The sequence below is a fragment of the Prionailurus viverrinus genome, chromosome B2 (assembly GCF_022837055.1).
Source record: "Prionailurus viverrinus isolate Anna chromosome B2, UM_Priviv_1.0, whole genome shotgun sequence".
Taxonomy (NCBI): Eukaryota; Metazoa; Chordata; class Mammalia; order Carnivora; family Felidae; genus Prionailurus; species Prionailurus viverrinus.
In genome coordinates, this window is record NC_062565.1 from 54769530 (window position 1) to 54789281 (window position 19752).

The following is a 19752-nucleotide window of genomic DNA, read 5'->3' on the forward strand; positions in this document are numbered from 1 at the left end:
TTATTTCACTTCTGATAGGATTGAATGTATTTTGTAGCATAAGTTGTGTGAACTGTAAATTAGTGACTGGACGAATGGATTGCAATAATCATTGGTGCTGTTCACCAGTAAATTTGGTTTCCTTCTTTCTGGGCAAGTAGTAGAATTATACTTCCTGCTCCTTTGGACATTGCACACCTGTAAGATTTGCTGTTGTCAATGAAATGTGAGTGGAGTTGACCTGTATAACTTTTAGAAAGAACCAGTTTGCCATTATGCAGGAGATTGGAGCATCCAAGAGCTATCTGATTGCGTGGTGAGAACCACTGGTAGTGAAGTGTTCCTGCTTCCCACTGCCACCTTCCCACCACCCCTTCACGAACATGCAGAAAAGCAGGAAATACCATTTTTTGTTAATCCATTAAAAATTTCAAATTCTTTAACTGTAGTATAACCTAACCAATCTTAACCAATGTAGATCACTGTAAAAGTGATCAGGAAAGGTACAAAGGCTGATCATCTGGACAATTATAAATGAATGGAATTTTAATTTACTTTTATTTTTGTCACTTATATGATTATTGTTTGTGTTTTGCTTTTATTTTTTTTTTTTTTTAATTTTTTTTTTCAACGTTTATTTATTTTTGGGACAGAGAGAGACAGAGCATGAACGGGGGAGGGGCAGAGAGAGAGGGAGACACAGAATCGGAAACAGGCTCCAGGCTCTGAGCCATCAGCCCAGAGCCTGACTCGGGGCTCGAACTCACGGACCGCGAGATCGTGACCTGGCTGAAGTCGGATGCTTAACCGACTGCGCCACCCAGGCGCCCCGTGTTTTGCTTTTAGATTACTGTACTTATGTCCTTACAGCCTAGGGGTTTATTGAGAGTAACTTGGATGTTAAATGATATAAATATTCCCTTCAGTTTGTTGTTTATATTTTATCTCATTTTCAGATCTTTTCTTTTTCTCGAAGTTTGAAATTCTTATCCAGTCAGATCAATGTTTTCCTTTTTGAAGACATAATGATCTGAGCTAATAGATCTATAGTTGTTCCTAGGAAAGCTGGTAGTTTAAGTTTGAAGTTGTTGTGTATGGCTAGAAAATTGAGAAATAGGGGCACCTGGCTGACTCCGTCCGTAGAGCACCTGGTTCTTTTTTTTTTTTTTTTTTTTTTTTTGAAGTTTATTTGTTTTGAGAGAAAGGGATAACGAGTAGGGGAGGGGCAGAGAGAGGGGGACAGAGGTTCTGAAGTGGGCTCTGTCCTGACAGCAGAGAGCCTGACATGGGGCTCCAACCTGTGAACGGTGATATCATGACCTGAGCCGAAGTTGGATGCTTAGCTGACTGAGCCACCCAGGCATCCTGAGCACATGATTCTTGATCTTGGGATTGTGAGTTTGAGCCCCATGTTGGGTGTGGAGATTACTTAAGAATAAAATCTTTAGGGGGTGCCTGGGTGGCTCAGTTGGGTAAGCATCCTCTTGATTTCAGCTCAGGTCATGAGATCCCCAGCATTGGGCTCTACACTGACAGCGTGGAGCCTGCTTGGGATTCTCTATCTCTGTCTTTGCCGCTCCACTGCTTGCATGCATGCTCTGTCTCTCTCAAAATAAATAAACATTAAAAAAACTTAAATTGGTAAAAAAGAAAATTGAGAAATAGTTAAACTGGTGCACCTGGGTGTCTCAGTTGGTTAAGTGTCCAACTTTGGCTCAGGTCATGATCTCATGGTTTATGAGTTTGAGCCTCACATCAGGCTCTGTGTGCACAGCTCAGAGCCTGGAGCTTAGTTCGGATTCTTTGTCTCCCTCTCTCTCTGCCCTTCCTCCCTGGCACTCTGTCTGTCTGTCTCTCTCTCAAAAATAAACATTAAAAAAAAAAAAGAAAAGAAAAATAGTTAAACCACTCTTAAATGCAAATATGCATTTTTTTAAAATGTATGTTTATTTTGAGAGAGAGCATGTACGTGAACGCGAACAGGGGGGAAGCAGAGAGAGAGAGGAGAGAGAGAATCCCAAGCAAGTTCTGCGCTGTTAACACAGAGCCCTACCCAGAGCTCTATCTTCTCATGAACTGTGAGATCATGACCTGAGCCAAAATTAAGAATCTGATGCTTAATCAGCTGAGTGACCCAGGCACCCCTGCAAATACATAGTTTAAGAAATTAATATAACTCTTGAATTAAGATTATGGTTCTTTTTGGTCTGTATTAGCCTGTGTTTTTATTATAATTTCTTTCTTAGTATAATACTTTTTCTTTTTGCTGTTGTTCCTTTGTGGTATATGTCCTCAGAAGTTGGCACAGTAGAGGTGCCTGGGTGGCTCAGTTGGTTAAGATCTGACTCTTGGTTTTGGCTCAGGTCATGATCTCACTGGTCATGGATTCAAGCCACATGTCAGGCTCCTCCCTGGCAGGGTGGAGCCTGCTTGGGATTCTTTTTCTCTGCCCCTCCCCCTCTCGCATGCACGCTTGGTCTCTCTTTCAAAATAAACTTAAAAAAAAAAAAAAAAAGAAATTGGCAGAGTAGGAATTTGAAAGTATGTTGAATTTAAAATTTCTTTCATATTTTGACTTTCTTAATGATTTAGTACTCATATTAGGAATTATTTGAGATATCAGGATTTTTAAAAAATATTTTGTGAAAGTACAGTATCTTTACTAGAATAGGAAAGTGTTTTATTGAATGAAGGCTTAATTTCTTTTAAAAATTTTAATTTCTTAAACCACATAAAATGTATTTCCTTTTAGATAAGTGATGAAGAGAGGAGTCTCCGAGAACATGAGATTATTGCTTCATCAACCTCTTCGAGTGCGTCTAAGTCGGAGTTGGAGTTGGAGTCAGTTTATAAGGTACATAAACTTTTAAAATACTTCTTGGGTTTTGTTAAATATATCACATTGAGCTTTATATACGTATTTAATTAATACAGTTGTATAGTCTCTGGTCACTGTAGCTTCTCTCTCTCCTGTGCAGAATTCGTTTTCACCCCACTGAGGGTGTGCCAACCCTTCTGTGCTGGGCTGTCCTCCTACATAGCTTACACACCCTTGTAACCTTGTTTGAACTCTGACCCTGCCAAGGCAGACCATTCTCTTCAAGAAGTACTCTGCTCACAATGCTTAGGCTTTTACACTTCATGCTGAGCTGCACTGGCAGGAGTACTCTCCCCTCCTTGAAGTCTGCTTGACTTCAACACTTCGTTCTGGATCACTGCTGTGTGATAGCCTTTTACATCACTCTTGGGCTCTGATGCCATGCTTGGACTGTCTTCCCCACCTGCACTCTTTCTTATTCTGTTTGGGCTATGATGCCGTCTGCCTACTTGCTCTCTCATGGCAAGACCTTCTTTAACCTACTCAGGTTCTGACATCTTGAACCAGGCCACTTCTGCTGCCTTCTATTCCTCAGCACTGGTACCTACTTTGCTTGCACCCATTGAACAGCTTTTGGACTGAATAATTCAGAAGGGGAAGGGGGAGAGCTGAAAGTGATTTTAAAATCTGACAGTTGTAACACTACAATTTCCTTTGAAAAGGATGTACTGATTATTGTTGGTGAGTGCCAGTAGTTTAAAATCCTGCTTCCACATTAGCTCCCTATTTAGGCTTCCGCCTTCTACTCGTTAGGCCACCATTCAGTAAGCTTCCCAAACTTAGAGTATGGGAATCAACATTTATTCCTCCCATACCACACATTTCCCATAACTCTGCCTTCACATCATTTTCTGCTTCTCCTTGGGCATTTTTATTTCCACTGTGACTACCTTAATAAGCTAGAATCATGGAATATTGGAGCTAAAGAACCCCTAAGGGTCATTTATACCATCCCTTTCTCCCCTTCCCCTGTTTTGTAGATTTGGCAACCATGGTTTAGAAGCATTCATTAAATGTGTAGAAATCATAAGTCTGGTCAGTCACAGAACTTGGACTAGAGCTCATGTTTCCAAACTATCCCCATCTCTTCCCTGCATCATTGAAATAAACCCTCTAACCTCTTCCTCTAATATGCTCTGTGTAACTGTTGTTTGGTGCTGTGTCAGACACCTACCACCCTGTAGAGCTGTTTGACTTCCCATATGTGTCTGTCTTGTTTGCTCAACTTTGTGATGAACTTTAGTAACAGATCTGTTAAAAAAAAAAAAAACGTGATTTGCTTATTGGGTGGTGGTATTGGATATATGGAAGAATCTTAGGCATATTGATTTAATTCCTCTAAAACTTGGGTAACTAGGCAATTTGGGGATTATTTCTTTCACCTGATTTTTTAACCTCATTTTTTTTTTTTTTTCCCCAACGTTTTTATTTATTTTTGGGACAGAGAGAGACAGAGCATGAACGGGGGAGGGGCAGAGAGAGAGGGAGACACAGAATCGGAAACAGGCTCCAGGCTCCGAGCCATCAGCCCAGAGCCCCACGCGGGGCTCGAACTCCCGGACTGCGAGATCGTGACCTGGCTGAAGTCGGACGCTTAACCGACTGCGCCACCCAGGCGCCCCGATTAACCTCATTTTTAAAAAGAAAAACTATATTGGAGAGAGAGGATGATTTTCAGTTTACTAATACCATATTCTGCTCATATCATAAAATTTTAGGGTAGGTCTTAGAATTTTAAAAAATCCAAGTGGAGTGGTATGTTTTTTTTTTAAATGGTATTTACTGGCAAATACTTCAGTAGCAGAACTGAACACTTACTATTTCCATTTCTTGGTATTGAGATTAGCTTTTCCATTATATTTTTCTGGAGAAAGAATGGAAACAGATGAAGAAATTTGGAATTACTTTAGTAATTTTCAGCACTGAACATATTGTATATAGATAATAGATGCAGAATAAAGTTGTGGAAAATGTCATATGAGGGGAATGCAATGTGCTTAGAGGGCTTGAGTTGAGAGTTTAAAATTCTGAGGATTTTAGGGGTGCCTGGGTGGCGCAGTCGGTTAAGCGTCCGACTTCAGCCAGGTCACGATCTCGCGGTCTGGGAGTTCGAGCCCCGCGTCAGGCTCTGGGCTGATGGCTCAGAGCCTGGAGCCTGTTTCCGATTCTGTGTCTCCCTCTCTCTCTGCCCCTCCCCCGTTCATGCTCTGTCTCTCTCTGTCCCAAAAATAAATAAACGTTGAAAAAAAAAATAAAAAAATAAAAAAAAATAAAATTCTGAGGATTTTAATTTGTAAATTTATGAGTTAAGAGTCAAATAATGCATACTAAGTTTGTTATTATTTTTCAAATCATCTACTCTGAAATGAGCACATTTTTGACTGTCATCTCTTCCTAATGTTTATTGTTTAGCTTTAAAGAATATAAATAGATTTTTTTTTTTTTTAATCTGCTGGGACAAATGAATTTCTCGCAGGAAGTATTTTGTTTAGACTTAGTATGTAGGAGGATTTCATGACAGGTACCGACTTACTTTCCCTGTTTCACATGAATTCAGATCCCTTTTGCTGATGCTCTGGATTTGTTCCGAGGAAGGAAAGTCTATTTGGAAGATGGCTTTGCTTATGTACCACTTAAAGATATTGTGGCAATTGTCCTGAATGAATTTAGAGCCAAGCTGTCCAAGGCTTTGGCAGTAAGTATTTCACTTTATTTCTGTTTTTACTTTATGTCCACATACACATGTTTTAATTATATACCCTTGGTAGTTTTGTTCTACACTTCTTAAGAAATAAGGTAATTTTTATAACAACATTCAAATTGCTTATGATGTACTGGTAATTCTGGAAGCACTAGGTTTTTATTTGTTACTGCCCGTAATTAGTTTTCTTACTTATCTTTCTCATAGTAATACTAATAGTGAGCTGATTAATTTTGTGAGAAGCTTCTGTGGGTCATGTCTGCAAGGTCATGCCTTTTTCCCTTGGAGATGCATTTCATATAAGGCCCTTCACATTTGTTGTGGCCTGTGGTGTATATAACCCCTAGATTTCTGTCCTAAATTGGTATTTTGTGTCAGTAGAGGGTAATGTAGAAGAAAATCTTTATATTAGGTAATAAAAACAGCGATATGCTAGTGCTGCAGTAAACAACCTGCTGAATGCAATTGGTGGTAGCTGTTTGAGTAAATAACATGATCAGCGCTTTTCAATGGATTTGTTGCAAGTGTTACACTAAAGTGATAACATCTTAAAAAATATACATGTTTTGGTAGGGGCTCTGAACACCCCACTTAAGTCACTGAGTTGCTCATCCAGACAGAAAATCAGTAAGAAACAGTGGCTTTGAATGACACATTGAACCAGATGGATATAACAGATTTGTTCAGAATATTCTATCCCCAAATAGCAGAATACACATTCTTTTCAAGTGCACATGGAACAGTCTTCAGAATGGATCACATTAGGCCACAAAACAAGTTTCAACAAATTCCAGAAGATTGAAATCATGTCATACATTTTTTGGAGTCACAGTAATATAGAACTAGAAATCATCACAGAAAAACCTCGGAAAGAACACAAATACTTGGAGGTTACATACATGCTGCTAAATAATGAATGCGTCGACAAAGAAATAGGAAATCAAAAGATAACATGGAAACAAATGAAAATACAGTGCCCAAACTTAGGGGATGCAGCAAAAGCAGGTCTAAGAGGGAGGATAATAACAGTAGTGGTCAAGTCAAGAAGAACAAACAAAGCTGAAAGCCAGTAGAAGAAAGGAAATAATAAAGATTAGAGTGGAAATAAGTGAAATAGAGACTAAAGAAACAATAAAACAGAACCAGAGCTGGTTCTTTGAAAAGATCAACAAAATTGATAAACTTTTAGCAAGACTCAAGAAAAAAAGAGCAAGGACTCCTATAAAATCAGAAAGGAAAGAAGAAGTAACAACCAACACCACAGAAATATAAAGGATTGTAAGAGAATATTATGAAAAATTATATGCCACCAAATTGGACAACCTAGAAGGAACAGAAGAATTCCTAGAAGCATTTAACCTTCCAAAACTGAAACATGAAGAAATAGAAAATTTGAGCAGACTCATTACTAGCAATTACATTGAGTTGGTAATCAAAAAACTCGCAAAAAACAAAAGTCTAGGGACAGATGGCTTCACAGGCAAATTCTACCAAACATTTAAAGAAGAGTTAATATGTATTCTTCTCAAACTATTTCAAAACATAGAGGAGGAAGGAAAGCTTCGTTCATTCTATGAGGTCAGCATTACCCTCATACCAAAAGATACTACAAAAACGTACTATAGGCCAATATCTCTGATGAACATAGATACAAAAATCTTCAACAAAATATTAGCAAACTGAATCCAACAATCCATTAAAAAAAATCATTCACCAGGATCAAGTTGGATTTCTTCCAGGTATGCAAGGGTGGTTTGATATTCACAAATCAATGTGATAAATCACATCAAAAAGAGGTAAAAACCATATGATTGTTTCAGTAGATGTAGAAAAAGCATTTGAGAAGTAAAACATCCATTCATCATTAAAACTCAGTAATACAGGTTTAGAGGGAACTTACCTCAACATAATAAAAGCCATATAACAACATCATACTCCGTGGTGAAAAACTGAGAACTTTTCCCTTAAGATCAGGAATGAGACCAGGATGTTCACTGTCCCTCTTTTATTCAGCATAGTTTTGGAAGTCCTAGCCAGAGCAGTCAGACAAGAAAAAGAAATAAAAGATATCCAAAGTGGTAAGGAAGAAGTAAAAATTTTACTGTTTGCAGATGACGTGATACTGTATGTAGAAAATCGGAAAGATTCCACTAAAAAACTACTAGAGCTGATAAATGAAATCAGTAAAGTCATAGGATACACAACTCATATACAGAAATAATGCCTTTCTATACACTAATAATAAGTAGCTGAAAGATAAATTAAGAAAACATTTTGTTTTAATTTTTTTTTTTAACGTTTATTCATTTTTGAGAGACAGAGACAGAGCATGAGTGGGGAAGGGGCAGAGAGAGAGGGAGACACAGAATCCGAAGCAGGCTCCAGGCTCTGAGCTGTCAGCACAGAGTCTGATGCAGGGCTCGAACTCATGAACTGCAAGATCCTGACCTAAGCTGAAGTTGGATGCTCAACCGTCTGAGCCACCCAGGCGCCCCAAGGAAGCATTTCTGTTTATAATCATGCCCACATGCTGATATAGCTGAATTATATACATTTAGGTAATCTCAGTCAGTGATAAAAATGATTTATACCAGAAAATACACTTTTTAACTCCAAAGGTAAGGTTGGCCTATACTTCTAACTGTAATTAGTATAGCTTAAAAAGAGCCACATCACGTAACCTTGAAGTTCTGAATCAAGTACCAAAAGAGGTGTTTGAAAAAACAAATCAGATAAAGTGCTTAGGAATAAACTGAACAACAGAAGTGAAAGACCTGTACTCTGAAAACTGTAAAAACACTGATGAAAGAAACTGAAGATGACATCTACAAAGGGAAAGATATTCCATGTTCATGGATTGGGAGAACTAATACTGTTTAAATGTCCATTCTACCCAAAGAAATCTACAGAACTAATGCAATCGCTATCAAAATGCCAATAGCATTTTCTGTAGAACTAGAACAAATAACCCTAAAATTTGTATGGAACTATAAAAGTCCCCGAATAGCCAATCTGAAGAAAGAGCAAAAAAAGAGGTGTCACAATCTCAGATTTCAAGGTAGACTACAAAGCTATAGTAAGCAAAACGGTAATATCCTGGCACAAAAATATAAATACTGATCAATGGAACAGAATAGAGAGTCAGAAATAAACTCATGCTTTGATGATCAATTAATCTATGACAAAGGAGGCAAGAATATACAAGAGGAAAGTCTTTTCAGCAAATGTGAAAACTGGATAGCTACATGCAAAAGAATGAAACTGGACCACTTTCTTACATGATATATAAAAAATCAATTCAAAATGGATGAAGGACCTAAATGTGAGACCTGAAACCATAAAAGTACTGGAAGAAAATGGGCAGTAATGTCTTGGACATCAGCTGTAGGAACATTTCTCTAGGTAGTTTCCTTTGGCAAAGGAAGGAAAAGCAAAATTAAACTATTGGGACTACACCTAAATAAAAAGCTTTTGCAAAGCAAAGGAAACATTAACAAAACTAAAAGCCTTCCAAATGAGAGAGATTTGCAAATTATGTGTCTGAAAAGGAGTTAATGTCCAGATGTATTAAGAACTTAATACAACTCAACACCAAAAAAATAATCTGATAAAAAATGGGCAAAGAATCTCAATAGACACTTTTCCAAAGAAGACATATAGATGGCCAAGAGATACATGAAAAGATGCCCAGCATCACTCATCATCAGGAAAATGCAAATTAAAACCACAATGAGATATCACCTCATGCCTGAGAGAATGGCTAAACCCCAAAACACAAGAAACAAGTATTGGCAAGGATGCAGAATAAAAGGAACCCTTGTGCACTGTTGGTAAGAATTCAAAGTTGTGCAGTCACTGTGGAAAACACTATAGAGTTTCCTCAAAAAATTAAAAATAGGATTACCATATGATCCAGCAATTCCACTACTATTTGCCCAAAGAATATGAAAACATTAATTCAAAAAGATATATGCACCCTTACATTTTGCTACATTATTTACAATAGCCAAAACATGGAAGTAACGTAACTGTCCATTGATAGATGAATGGGTAAAGAAGATGTACACATACACGAATATTATTCAGCCATGAAGAATGAAATCTTGCCTTTTGCAACAACATGGATGGATATAAAGGGTATAATGCTAAGTGAAATAAGTCAGAGAAAGACAAATACCGTATGATTCCACTTAATGTGGACTTTAAGAAATCAAACAAAGGAAAATAGAGACAAGAAGCAGGCTCTGAAATACAGAGAACTAATTGATGGTTACCAGAGGGAGGGTGGGTGGGGGTTATGTGAAATAGGCGAAGGGGATTAAGAGTATACACTAATCAAGATGAACATTGAGCAATATACAGAATTGTTATATCATTATATTGTACACCTGAAATAATATAACACTGTATGTTTATTATACTTGAATAAAAATACACATTTTGCAGTATTGTTGCCTTTTAATAGGAATCTAGTTTTTAAAAATACTATTTTTGGTACTCGGTGCAGAAGAGAACTTTAAAGTTGTGATGTTACTCTTTTTACCTATACACACAGTAGAATGATAGGCCAACCTTTTCTTTTGAATTAAAAATTGTTATATTTTCTGGCATAAATAATTTTTATTACTGACCGGGGTTACTTAAACATGTATAATTCAGCTATTTCAGCCTTTGCGAAGACTAAAATATTACCTCTGGTTTGACTGATAAGGCAGTTAATGAAACCACCTAGTATGATAGGTGTTTACTAACTTAAATCTTCTTTCTCTCTCCCTAATTCTGTATTTTTCATATTTAAAAAATCCTCAGTATAGTTGATGTTTTTAAGTAGTTTCTTTAGTTGTCTGTGACTTATGTTGGACCATCATCTATTTACAGATGAAAATAGTGTCTTTCACTGCTATGAATCTCTGTGGCAAACACTGATGTTTGCCTCCTGGTTGCCCATTCCCCTTGTGTTATTATTACTGGTTTTGTTCACCCATTTTTCTCTCTGCTGACATTTTGGACAGCACTTCTTTGTGTGAAACAGCTGTATACTTTTCAGGATGTTGGGCATCTCTAGCTCTAATTTACTAAATGCTAATAGTGGCCCTCCCCAGTTCCCGTGACAACCAAAAATATCGTACATTTGCAGAAAGCTTCTAGAGTATTGGTAACATCCCTGTGCTGATTTTGAAAAGTTTTGAAAAGATTTTGAAAAGGAAAGTTTTCTTTTCTTTTTTTTTTTCTTCCAAATTGTTAGTCTGTGTACATAGTATAATGTAATTTGGCTGAAAATTTGAATTGTTTGGGTGCTTCTGAAAGAAAGTTTTTCTTACTAATAAAAAATGGGCACATGCATATTTGTTATTCAGTTTTTTTTCAGTTTATCTTTCTAATAATTTAATGTAGAAAGGATATGTGCAGGTTTTTGCAAAGTTTATTTTTTTGTTTTGTGCAGAGGATGCAACCTCTAAATATACTGAGGTTAAGGACAAACTTTTTTTTTTAAAGTTTATTTATTTTGAGAGAGAGAGGGAGAGGGGCAGAGAGAGAAGGAGAAAGAAATCCTAAGCAGGCTCCACACTGACAGCACAGAGCCTGCTATGGGGCTTTGAACCCAAGAACCATTAGATCGTGACCTGAGCCAAAACCAAGAGTGGGATGCTTAATTCACTTTGCCACCCATGTGTCCCAAGGGCAAACTCTTTAAGTTCTTAAGTTAGTAATATCTTTATTTTTTTCAGCAAATTGCATTTAAGTTTTGTATCTTGTTGGTAAAAAATACAGCATATGGGGGTTCCTGTGTGGCTCAGTTGGTTAAGCTTCTGACTCTCGATCTCACGGTTCATGAGTTTGAGCCCTGCATCAGACTTTGCAATGACACCTCAGAGATTCTCTCTGCTTGGGATTGTTTCTATCTCCCTGTCACTCTGCCCCTCCCTTGATTGCACGCTCTCTTTTTCTCTCTGTCAAAATAAATAAATACACATTAAAAATATACATAACATATGAACTTTGAATTCCTTTCTGTTGCTTCCCTCCTGCTTATTCTTTTCTCCCCCCAAAACAACTTTTAAACAAAATTGATAATCTTTTACAATTTTGAAATTGCAATTCAAAAACAGTTGCAAGTAAAAAACTAGCTTTTTGCCACAACCATTTGAGAATAAGTTCCCAACCTGATGTCTCATTACCCCCCAGTACTTTAGGGTGTAATTCTTATAAACAAAGCTGTTCTCCTATATAACCACAGTTCACCTTTCAAAATAAGCACATTAGCACCAATACATGACTACCAGCTAATCCTCAGACCCCATTCAAGTTTCACAGTTTTCTCTATCATGTCCTTTATTTCAGAAGGATCCAATCTTCTATTACATGTATTAGTTATGTCTCTTTAGTCTCTCTGGAACAGGTTCTTAGTTTCGACTTTTATGACTTTGTTGCTTTTGAAGAAAATAGGCTAGTTATTTTGTAGAATATTTCTGTTGGGATTTGTTTGATGTTTGTGCATGTTAAGATTCAAGTTATACATCTTGAGCAGGAATATCATAAAACTGGTGATATGCTGTTTTTATTGGATCCTGTTAGGTAATCCACGATTTTGATTCATCTCAATTCTGATTGACTTAGTGTATTTTCTCATTCTGTTGTTGAGAGACATTTGGTTTCGTTTTCTTTCTTTTCGTTATTACTAATACTGCTGCTCCAAACATTCTAGGACATTTTTGGAAAACACATTTCTGTTGTTATATGCCTAGGATTGGAAATGTAGGGTAAATAGGGTATGTCCATGTTCCACTTTAGTGGATTCTGACTTAATTTTAATGAATTTGTCCTATAGATAGTTACCGTAGTCCCATCTTGTACCACCTTCTGCTTGCTCATGACACTCCAGCGATACTGGCCTTTTTTATTCTGCAAAAGTGCCATGATTGTCTCCTGCCTAAAACACATTTTCCTCTGTATTTGTTCAGCTGGCTCCTTCATGTTAGATATAATATTGTTATTGTTTATTTCTTTGGTAATTGTCTACCTCCTCTACAAAATAAGCTTTATAAAAAAAATTTCATCTATCTATCTTGTTAAGTACTGTGTCCCTAGTACCCAAAACAATATGTGGGTAAACAGAAAGTTATTAAAAAAAATAAACTATTAACTGAAAGAACTGGCCAAAGCTTCTAAAATTGTTACGTGAGGCAAAGAAATATATCTTTCCTTCATTCTTTTTCCCCTAACTACTTATCAATTCATTGTATCTCAGCTCCTAATTCAACCTTTATGCCTCCTCTGTAACCGGACCCTAATATAATTTTTAATATTTGCTCAGTTTAAAAAAAATATAAATCCCTTGATAATACAACTCCTTAAAAAGATACAGTTAGGGATGCCTGGGTGGCTCAGTCCGTTAAGCATCCAACTCTTGATTCAGCTCAGGTCATGATCTCATGGTTGTGAGATTGAGCCCCGTGTCAGGCTCCACACTAAGCTCTCTCCCTCTCTCTCTGCCCTTCTCCCCCACTTGTGCTCTCTCTCTAAAATTAAAAAAAAATGGTATTAATTTATTAATATATACTGTTATTAAGCGTTATATAATGTCCAGCTTACAATTTTGTCCGTTCAACAAGCATTTTTTAAACATGTCAGGTTTACTATATAAGTGCCTTGGTAGTAAGGGAGATGGGAAATTTATGAGACAGGGCTTTGACCCTTAAGAACTATCTTATCTAGTAGGGGGAGCTAAAGTGTGTACATTAAAGACTCAGTGACTAGGTTGATAATGGGGATTGTCCTGATAGTTTTGTCACCTCAACTCAGGGAATTTTGAAAAAGGATGGAATTGACGTTGGCTTTAGGTGATTTGCTATAGGGAGATGAACAGATTGCAGAGAGCAGTAAAGCTAAATGATTGGGTTGCTGGAATGTCTGGGCTGTGTTTGGGGACTGGTTAGTGGTTTGTTTGCTTAGATTTAATGCCTGTGATGAATAGTAGAAGATAAACTGTAGCAAGGCATATCACTAGGCTAAGGAGTTTGAGTTTTAGTCTGTATGCTAATGGTTTCCAGACATTTTTGGTATACTCCCTGTTAAGATATCACACATCTTTAATGTACAGATGTAGATATTAGAAAAGGGTGCTTTTAAAAAAGAATTAGAAGAAAATAGGAATAGATATTTAATAATTTCTTTCCCTATCTCAGTAGGTCATCTTTCATTATCCATTTTGGAAACAATACTGATAAATTGCTGGTGTTACCATTGGAGATGTGTTTTAGCAATAGGAATATAAGAGCTGTTTGAGAGAAAATGATTTTCGTATTGGGTGTGTTGAATTTCTTGGACTAATAGGACATTCTAGTAAATCTGGGTTGAAACTTAGAAGAGTGCTTGGAGACGAAGACATTGATTTGGGAGTCACACATGGTTGTGAAGTTTTTGAACACGAAATAGTGGGTTCAATTTCTAAGGAGTAAAGAATAAAGAGAGAAGAGGATCAAATACCAAACGATTTCAAGGTTGGGTGTGGGGATCAGTCAGGTGCTATGAGTTGGATACCACAAATGAACAAATCAGTCTTGGCTTTTTTCACCAATTGTATTTTACTTTACAAAATGAGATTTTGGCACCATTCACAGAATAAGATTCAGTAACAGTTATTTTCTTGTCTTAGTGAAATATTCTAGATTTTTGATAGAAAGGTTTTACTTATTGAGGAAAATCAGTAATGTATATGAAAGTGCTTTTTTTAAAAGTCGCAAAGTGCTGTATATTTTTTAGATACTCATTCGAAGGGTTTAGTTCTTGGGAAGAATAATATTTTAAGAGGTTTTGATTTTTCTTTTTATTTTCCCCAATAGTGCTTAGTGCAGTTTTGCATTTTGTGTTTATGGAAATTATTGGTGGCAAGAATTTTAATGAACCACTTATTTCACGTTTTCTTTGGTTTTTGCCAGGAAATGTTAGCGGTACATATACACAGATTTCTTTAGAGCAGGAAAGGATTTTAGAGCTGTGTGGTAATAATTTGTGCTTTCTTGCCCCGATTCTTGGTGACTAGAAGGCAAACTCTAAGTTTATAGATATCAGTGGGCATGCTTTCTTGTCCTATTATGTATGGTAGTACTTTAGTGCAATGCTTTCTTATTATGAGAGGCTCTCAGTAAATACCAGCAATGTCTCTTCATTTTGCCCGTGAAAGGTTAGCCTCACAAAGGTTGAATGGTTTATCAGAATTCATTCAGCTAATTAGTAAAGGACCCAGGTCTCCCCAAGCTCGTTAAGTCCAGTAGCCTTCCTTTTTGCTACACTTTTTTGCCTCTCCCCGGCCCAGTCAAATACCTCTGCCCTTCTACTGCTTTCTCTCATTTGCCCTCAATAAATATTTTCATTACATGTTTTAAGTGTAGAATTCACCAGGGTAGAGATCGAGCCATACTCTACTTCTCCATTGTAGGCATTGTGCTGTATTCAGCTTAATTATCTCTGAAGCCTGTCACAGTGCCTTGTGCAGAAAAGGTCCTCAGGATCTGATGAAGTACCTTGTGAGAACTGCCTGTTTATATTTTCTCTGGCTGTATCGAGGAAGCTAAAGTTAAATGGAGGTTGTGCTTTAGTGTACGGTTTATAAAAGAGTGAAATCTTGATAATGTGTTAAGTGCAACTGTTTATAACCTCAAAACACTTCTGAAGAACTCCTTCAGTTGGCTGCAGTAGTTAACTCTTTTGACAGTTTTCCTCTGGAGTATGTAAGATAATGAAATTTATATTTTGTTTAGAAACTCTCATGATGCAGCATAAACCAGGCTTAAACTCTAGCCACCTTGAAAATAGCAGCTTCATTCTTCATAGTTGGACTAACTCTCTAGAGTAATTCTTAGGTTACTATTTTTGTGGTCACCTCTTGTCCCCTGTGCACCCTACCTACCCCCAGTCACAGAAAAGATTCCTCCTATACTCTTTCATAAATACTCCTGTTTCTCAGGTCATTTATCATATTTAAGAATTATAGTTACCCATTTTAAGGCTGTAGCCTAGATTGGTTAGAAAATGCCATAAATTTATGTCATTATTTATGATTTACTTATTATTTTTTTGCTCAGCTGCATTGCTTTAACTGATATCTGAGTATACTGAAATACAGATTTTTATCCCTATTACTTACTTGTGATGAGAAAATATCAGCAGATTCAGTTGCTAGGAAACAGCTGAATACTGAAATAGGTTTTTTTTGGGGGGGGTACTTGTAAATTCAAATCTTTGACAGTTTTACTCTCTTAGAGCAAAAATTTATTCAGTCACTGCAAGGAAAGACGCATCACCTGTTAGTTTTCCAATTTTTAAAAAATATGAAGTATTTTTATATTTTATTTATTTTTTAATTTTAATTTCAGTTAGCTGACGTATAGCATACAGTGTTATATTTAGTTTTCCAGTTTAAAAAATTTGCACAAGGGAGCTCGGAATATGAAAAATGTTTGAGGATTGATTAGATGTTTAGAGTGTAATTTGTAACAGTGACTGGGCATTGAAAAGTACTGATTAGACAATTTTGAATTTTAGTGTTTTTTTAAATGCTTGCTTTATTTATTTATTTATTTATTTTTGTTTATTTATTTTTGAGAGACAGAGAGAGATAGAGGACAAGCAGAAGAGGGGCAGAGAGAGAAGGAGACACAGAATCTGACACAGGTTCCAGGCTCTGTGCTGACAGCCCTGATGTGGGGCTCGAACTCACGGGCCGTGAGATTATCACCTGAGCCGAAGTCAGATTTTTAACCAACTGAGCCACCCAGGCGCCCCAATGTTTTATTTATTTTTGAGAGAGAAAGAGCATAAACAGGGGAGGTGCAGAGAGAGAGGAGAACAGAGGATCTGAAGCGGGCTCTGTGCTGACAGCAGAGAGCCTGATGTGGGGCTTGAACTCAGGAACCATGAGATCATGACCTGAGCCGAAGTCGGATGCTCAATGGACTGAACCACCAAGTTGCTCCTGAATTTTAGTTTTCTTAAAGGTTTGAGTCATCATTAATGAAAGAATGAGAATGGGAGGGAAATATATATAAAACATACACACACAGGACACAGGATTTAACCAAAGTAAAATATTATATTAATTAAACCAACTTTGTCTGGTAGAAGTAGGATTGGCTGCATCCTGTATTTGCTCTTTTACCTATAATACTTAACATATGTGCCAGAGAAAGTAAATATTAAAAAGAAGTATTTATTTATAATCAGGTTGGCTTTCTTTTATAACTAGGTGTCATTTAATTTTGTGATAGTTATGTAATGTTTACAAAAAGATTTTTATTCACATTCAGTACGTTTTCTTGAGTGTTCACCTTTGGCCAGGCAAAAACACAGGTATGATTAAGCTTTAGGGTGCTCAGAAAGTGTGAGAGGGAGCAGCAGTGGGAGAGGGATATAAATGGCCATGCTACACTGTGGTCAGTAAAAGCAGAAGTATAGAGGTTGCATAGAAAAGAGAGGGATGAATTAGTGTGGAGATCTCAGAGAGAGTTTCAAAGAAAATGTCAACTCTGGTCTGGATTTTGCAGAGCTCTTTCTTAGATATGAACAATTCCTTGACCTTGTCTTTTTTGGGGAGTAGAAGTAGGGGATGGTAAATGAGGCTGCTGTTATTTTTCTTCATTTTTTAAGTTCCCTCTTTGTCCATACCCATGGCTGACAACAAACGCTGGCATTTCTCATCCTGCCCACTCCATTCAGGCAGACGAGTACTGTCCATATACACTTTCTAATTCTGTACCTTCAAATTTCACTGCTTGTCTATTTAGTTGCACACATATATTTGAGGAACTTGTCAGGGAGTGCAGAATCCATCTTCTGATTTACATGCATTGTGAATCTTCTGCCTCAGAAATAAAAATCTTATTAAGGCTTTACATCTTTAGCTAAGTGACACAGAACCCTGTGAACTCAGGCAGCATATACACTAAAATTGGGGTGGTGTGGGAAATGTTATCTAGAATGTTCTAGGAAGCATTGTGTAAGTTCAGAGCACTTCAGATAAAACATCATTTTCATATTTGATGTTCAAATAAAAACATCAAATGAAAATTGTTCTAGACTCGTTGATACTAGAAATAATCAAGGAATGATAGAATTGAGAATAACTAAATGCACAGGTTTGGTTTCCCCTACATTGTTAAGGAGGCATTAACAGTAGGAATAAATGTTTTATGAGCCTCTTGCTATTTGTATAAAATCCTTTTTGTTTTTATCATTTTATACTTTTAGGGTACATTTTAAACCATGATTATTAGGTGACTTTGTGTCTTTATACCTACATTTTAAATTATAAACTTAGCAGAATTATGAAACTTGAGTAATATGGAAAGCATTGAAGCTGTGGTTTAAGAGCAGTTATGGCTCTTCTTTATGAAACTATGATTTTGTCCACATACAGTATTTGTTGAGTTGCAAAACAGGTGAGCAGTGTCAGTGAGCTTACTAAATTGAGCTATGAATGCGGTAATGATCTAGAAAATAGAGAACTGAAACTGGAAGAAGGTACAGAAGATGGATTTCTTTGTCATAAATTTGAAAACAGAAGAATAGCAAGCAAGATTGCTAACCAGAATGTTATCTTCTATAGCCATTCCATAAAAAATCTAACAGTTATCACATTGACTATGAAAGGCTAAAATAATGAAAGAAGATGAAATAGTATTCAATCTTTGAGGAAAAAAACAAACTAATACAGTTTTGGATTTTGGCAGGACAAAATCCCCTGTAATCCCAAAGAAAGAGAATAACAATTTGCATTTATAGTCTATTCTTCCAAGTAGCTTAAAGCTTTGTAAGTACATTTTCATTAGTCCTTCAGACTACTTTTGAGTTTTGTTTAAAATATTAAGAAGGAAATCATCTCTACTTCTTGAGGATGGCTCAAAAAATTGTGTACTGAAGGTCCTAGAAATTACTTCTTTATCTTGATAATTTCAGTGTTTTATGTGTTTCCAATTTGATTTCTTAACACTTTGACTAAGGGATTTATTCTTCAGCAAATATTTATCAGTTGCACGCTGTAGGTTGGGCCTACGGCAGGGTACAATATTTTCAAACTGTATTTTCCCCTTGTATGATGTAGTGTGGAATCATTTTTCTTTTCAGAGGTCAAGAGCCTCTGAACTTTACTTACTTCAGCTGGAGAACTGGCTTGCTGGGTTATGTGATTGTCGTAGTGGTGATGGAGGCAGGTTTCTAAGTTTTTTAAGCACTTTATATCAGACACTTTTGTTATATGTACTACGATTTAATCCTGTCAGTAACATTATGAGGTGGTTATTAATAGCATGGTTTTTGCAGATGAGGAGACTGAGGCTTTAAAAGGTTGAATAACTTCTCCAGGACCCCAGTGCTGGTTAGTTGCTGAGCCAGAATTACAGGCCAGTCCACCTGAATCCATAATTTCTCTGCTCGTGATCTTTTTTTTTTTTTATTAAATTTTTTTTTTTCAACGTTTATTTATTTTTGGGACAGAGAGAGACAGAGCATGAACGGGGGAGGGGCAGAGAGAGAGGGAGACACAGAATTGGAAACAGGCTCCAGGCTCTGAGCCATCAGCCCAGAGCCTGAGGCGGGGCTCGAACTCACAGACCGCAAGATCGTGACCTGGCTGAAGTCGGACGCTTAACATACTGCGCCACCTAGGCGCCCCTCTGCTCGTGATCTTTAATGATATCTTTCTCTGTGGGAAGTGACACTAGTAGGATTCTTTTTTTCCTTTTCCTTTTGGATGAATGTAGATGAGCATAAAGGTGTCAGTCAGCCCATGACTACAGAGTAATGGCAGAATTGGGAATTTACCGGTTAGAAATACCTTAAACCAGTTAAATATCTTAAACTCCTCACGTAGGAGTTATTTTTCTTACTCACCTTGAGATAGGTGTTTGCTCACTACACTGCAATGGCTTAACAGTGTCAGGGTGTGCTTTTTAAATCCTCTTAATACTTTTCCTCACGATTATTGTCTTTCAGTTGCAGGATTCATGGCTGCTTAGCTTCGGTTTTCTTGTGTTTGTTAGGAAGATCGGCTACTTCTGCTCCTCTTCATCAGAGGAGCAAGAGGATCAAATGTTTTCTTAGAATTGTTATCCTTTGCTATTCTTCTCTAGCAAATTGTATTTATTTCTCTAGCCAGAACTCTGTTTCATGGCCTCTTTTGTTTTGGAGGGCACATGCT

At 36.9% G+C, this 19752-nt stretch overlaps 1 protein-coding gene across 2 annotated transcripts in view; it reads left to right on the forward strand.

The window, feature by feature from the left end:
- Positions 1-19752, forward strand: part of PRIM2 (DNA primase subunit 2) — a 350775-nt gene that overhangs the window by 63402 nt on the left and 267621 nt on the right. For both annotated transcript variants that reach the window (XM_047860694.1, XM_047860693.1), the window contains exons 6-7: positions 2732-2833; positions 5415-5552. In XM_047860694.1, coding sequence (XP_047716650.1) covers positions 2732-2833; positions 5415-5552 — 240 coding nt within the window. The remainder of the gene's footprint in view (positions 1-2731; positions 2834-5414; positions 5553-19752) is intronic.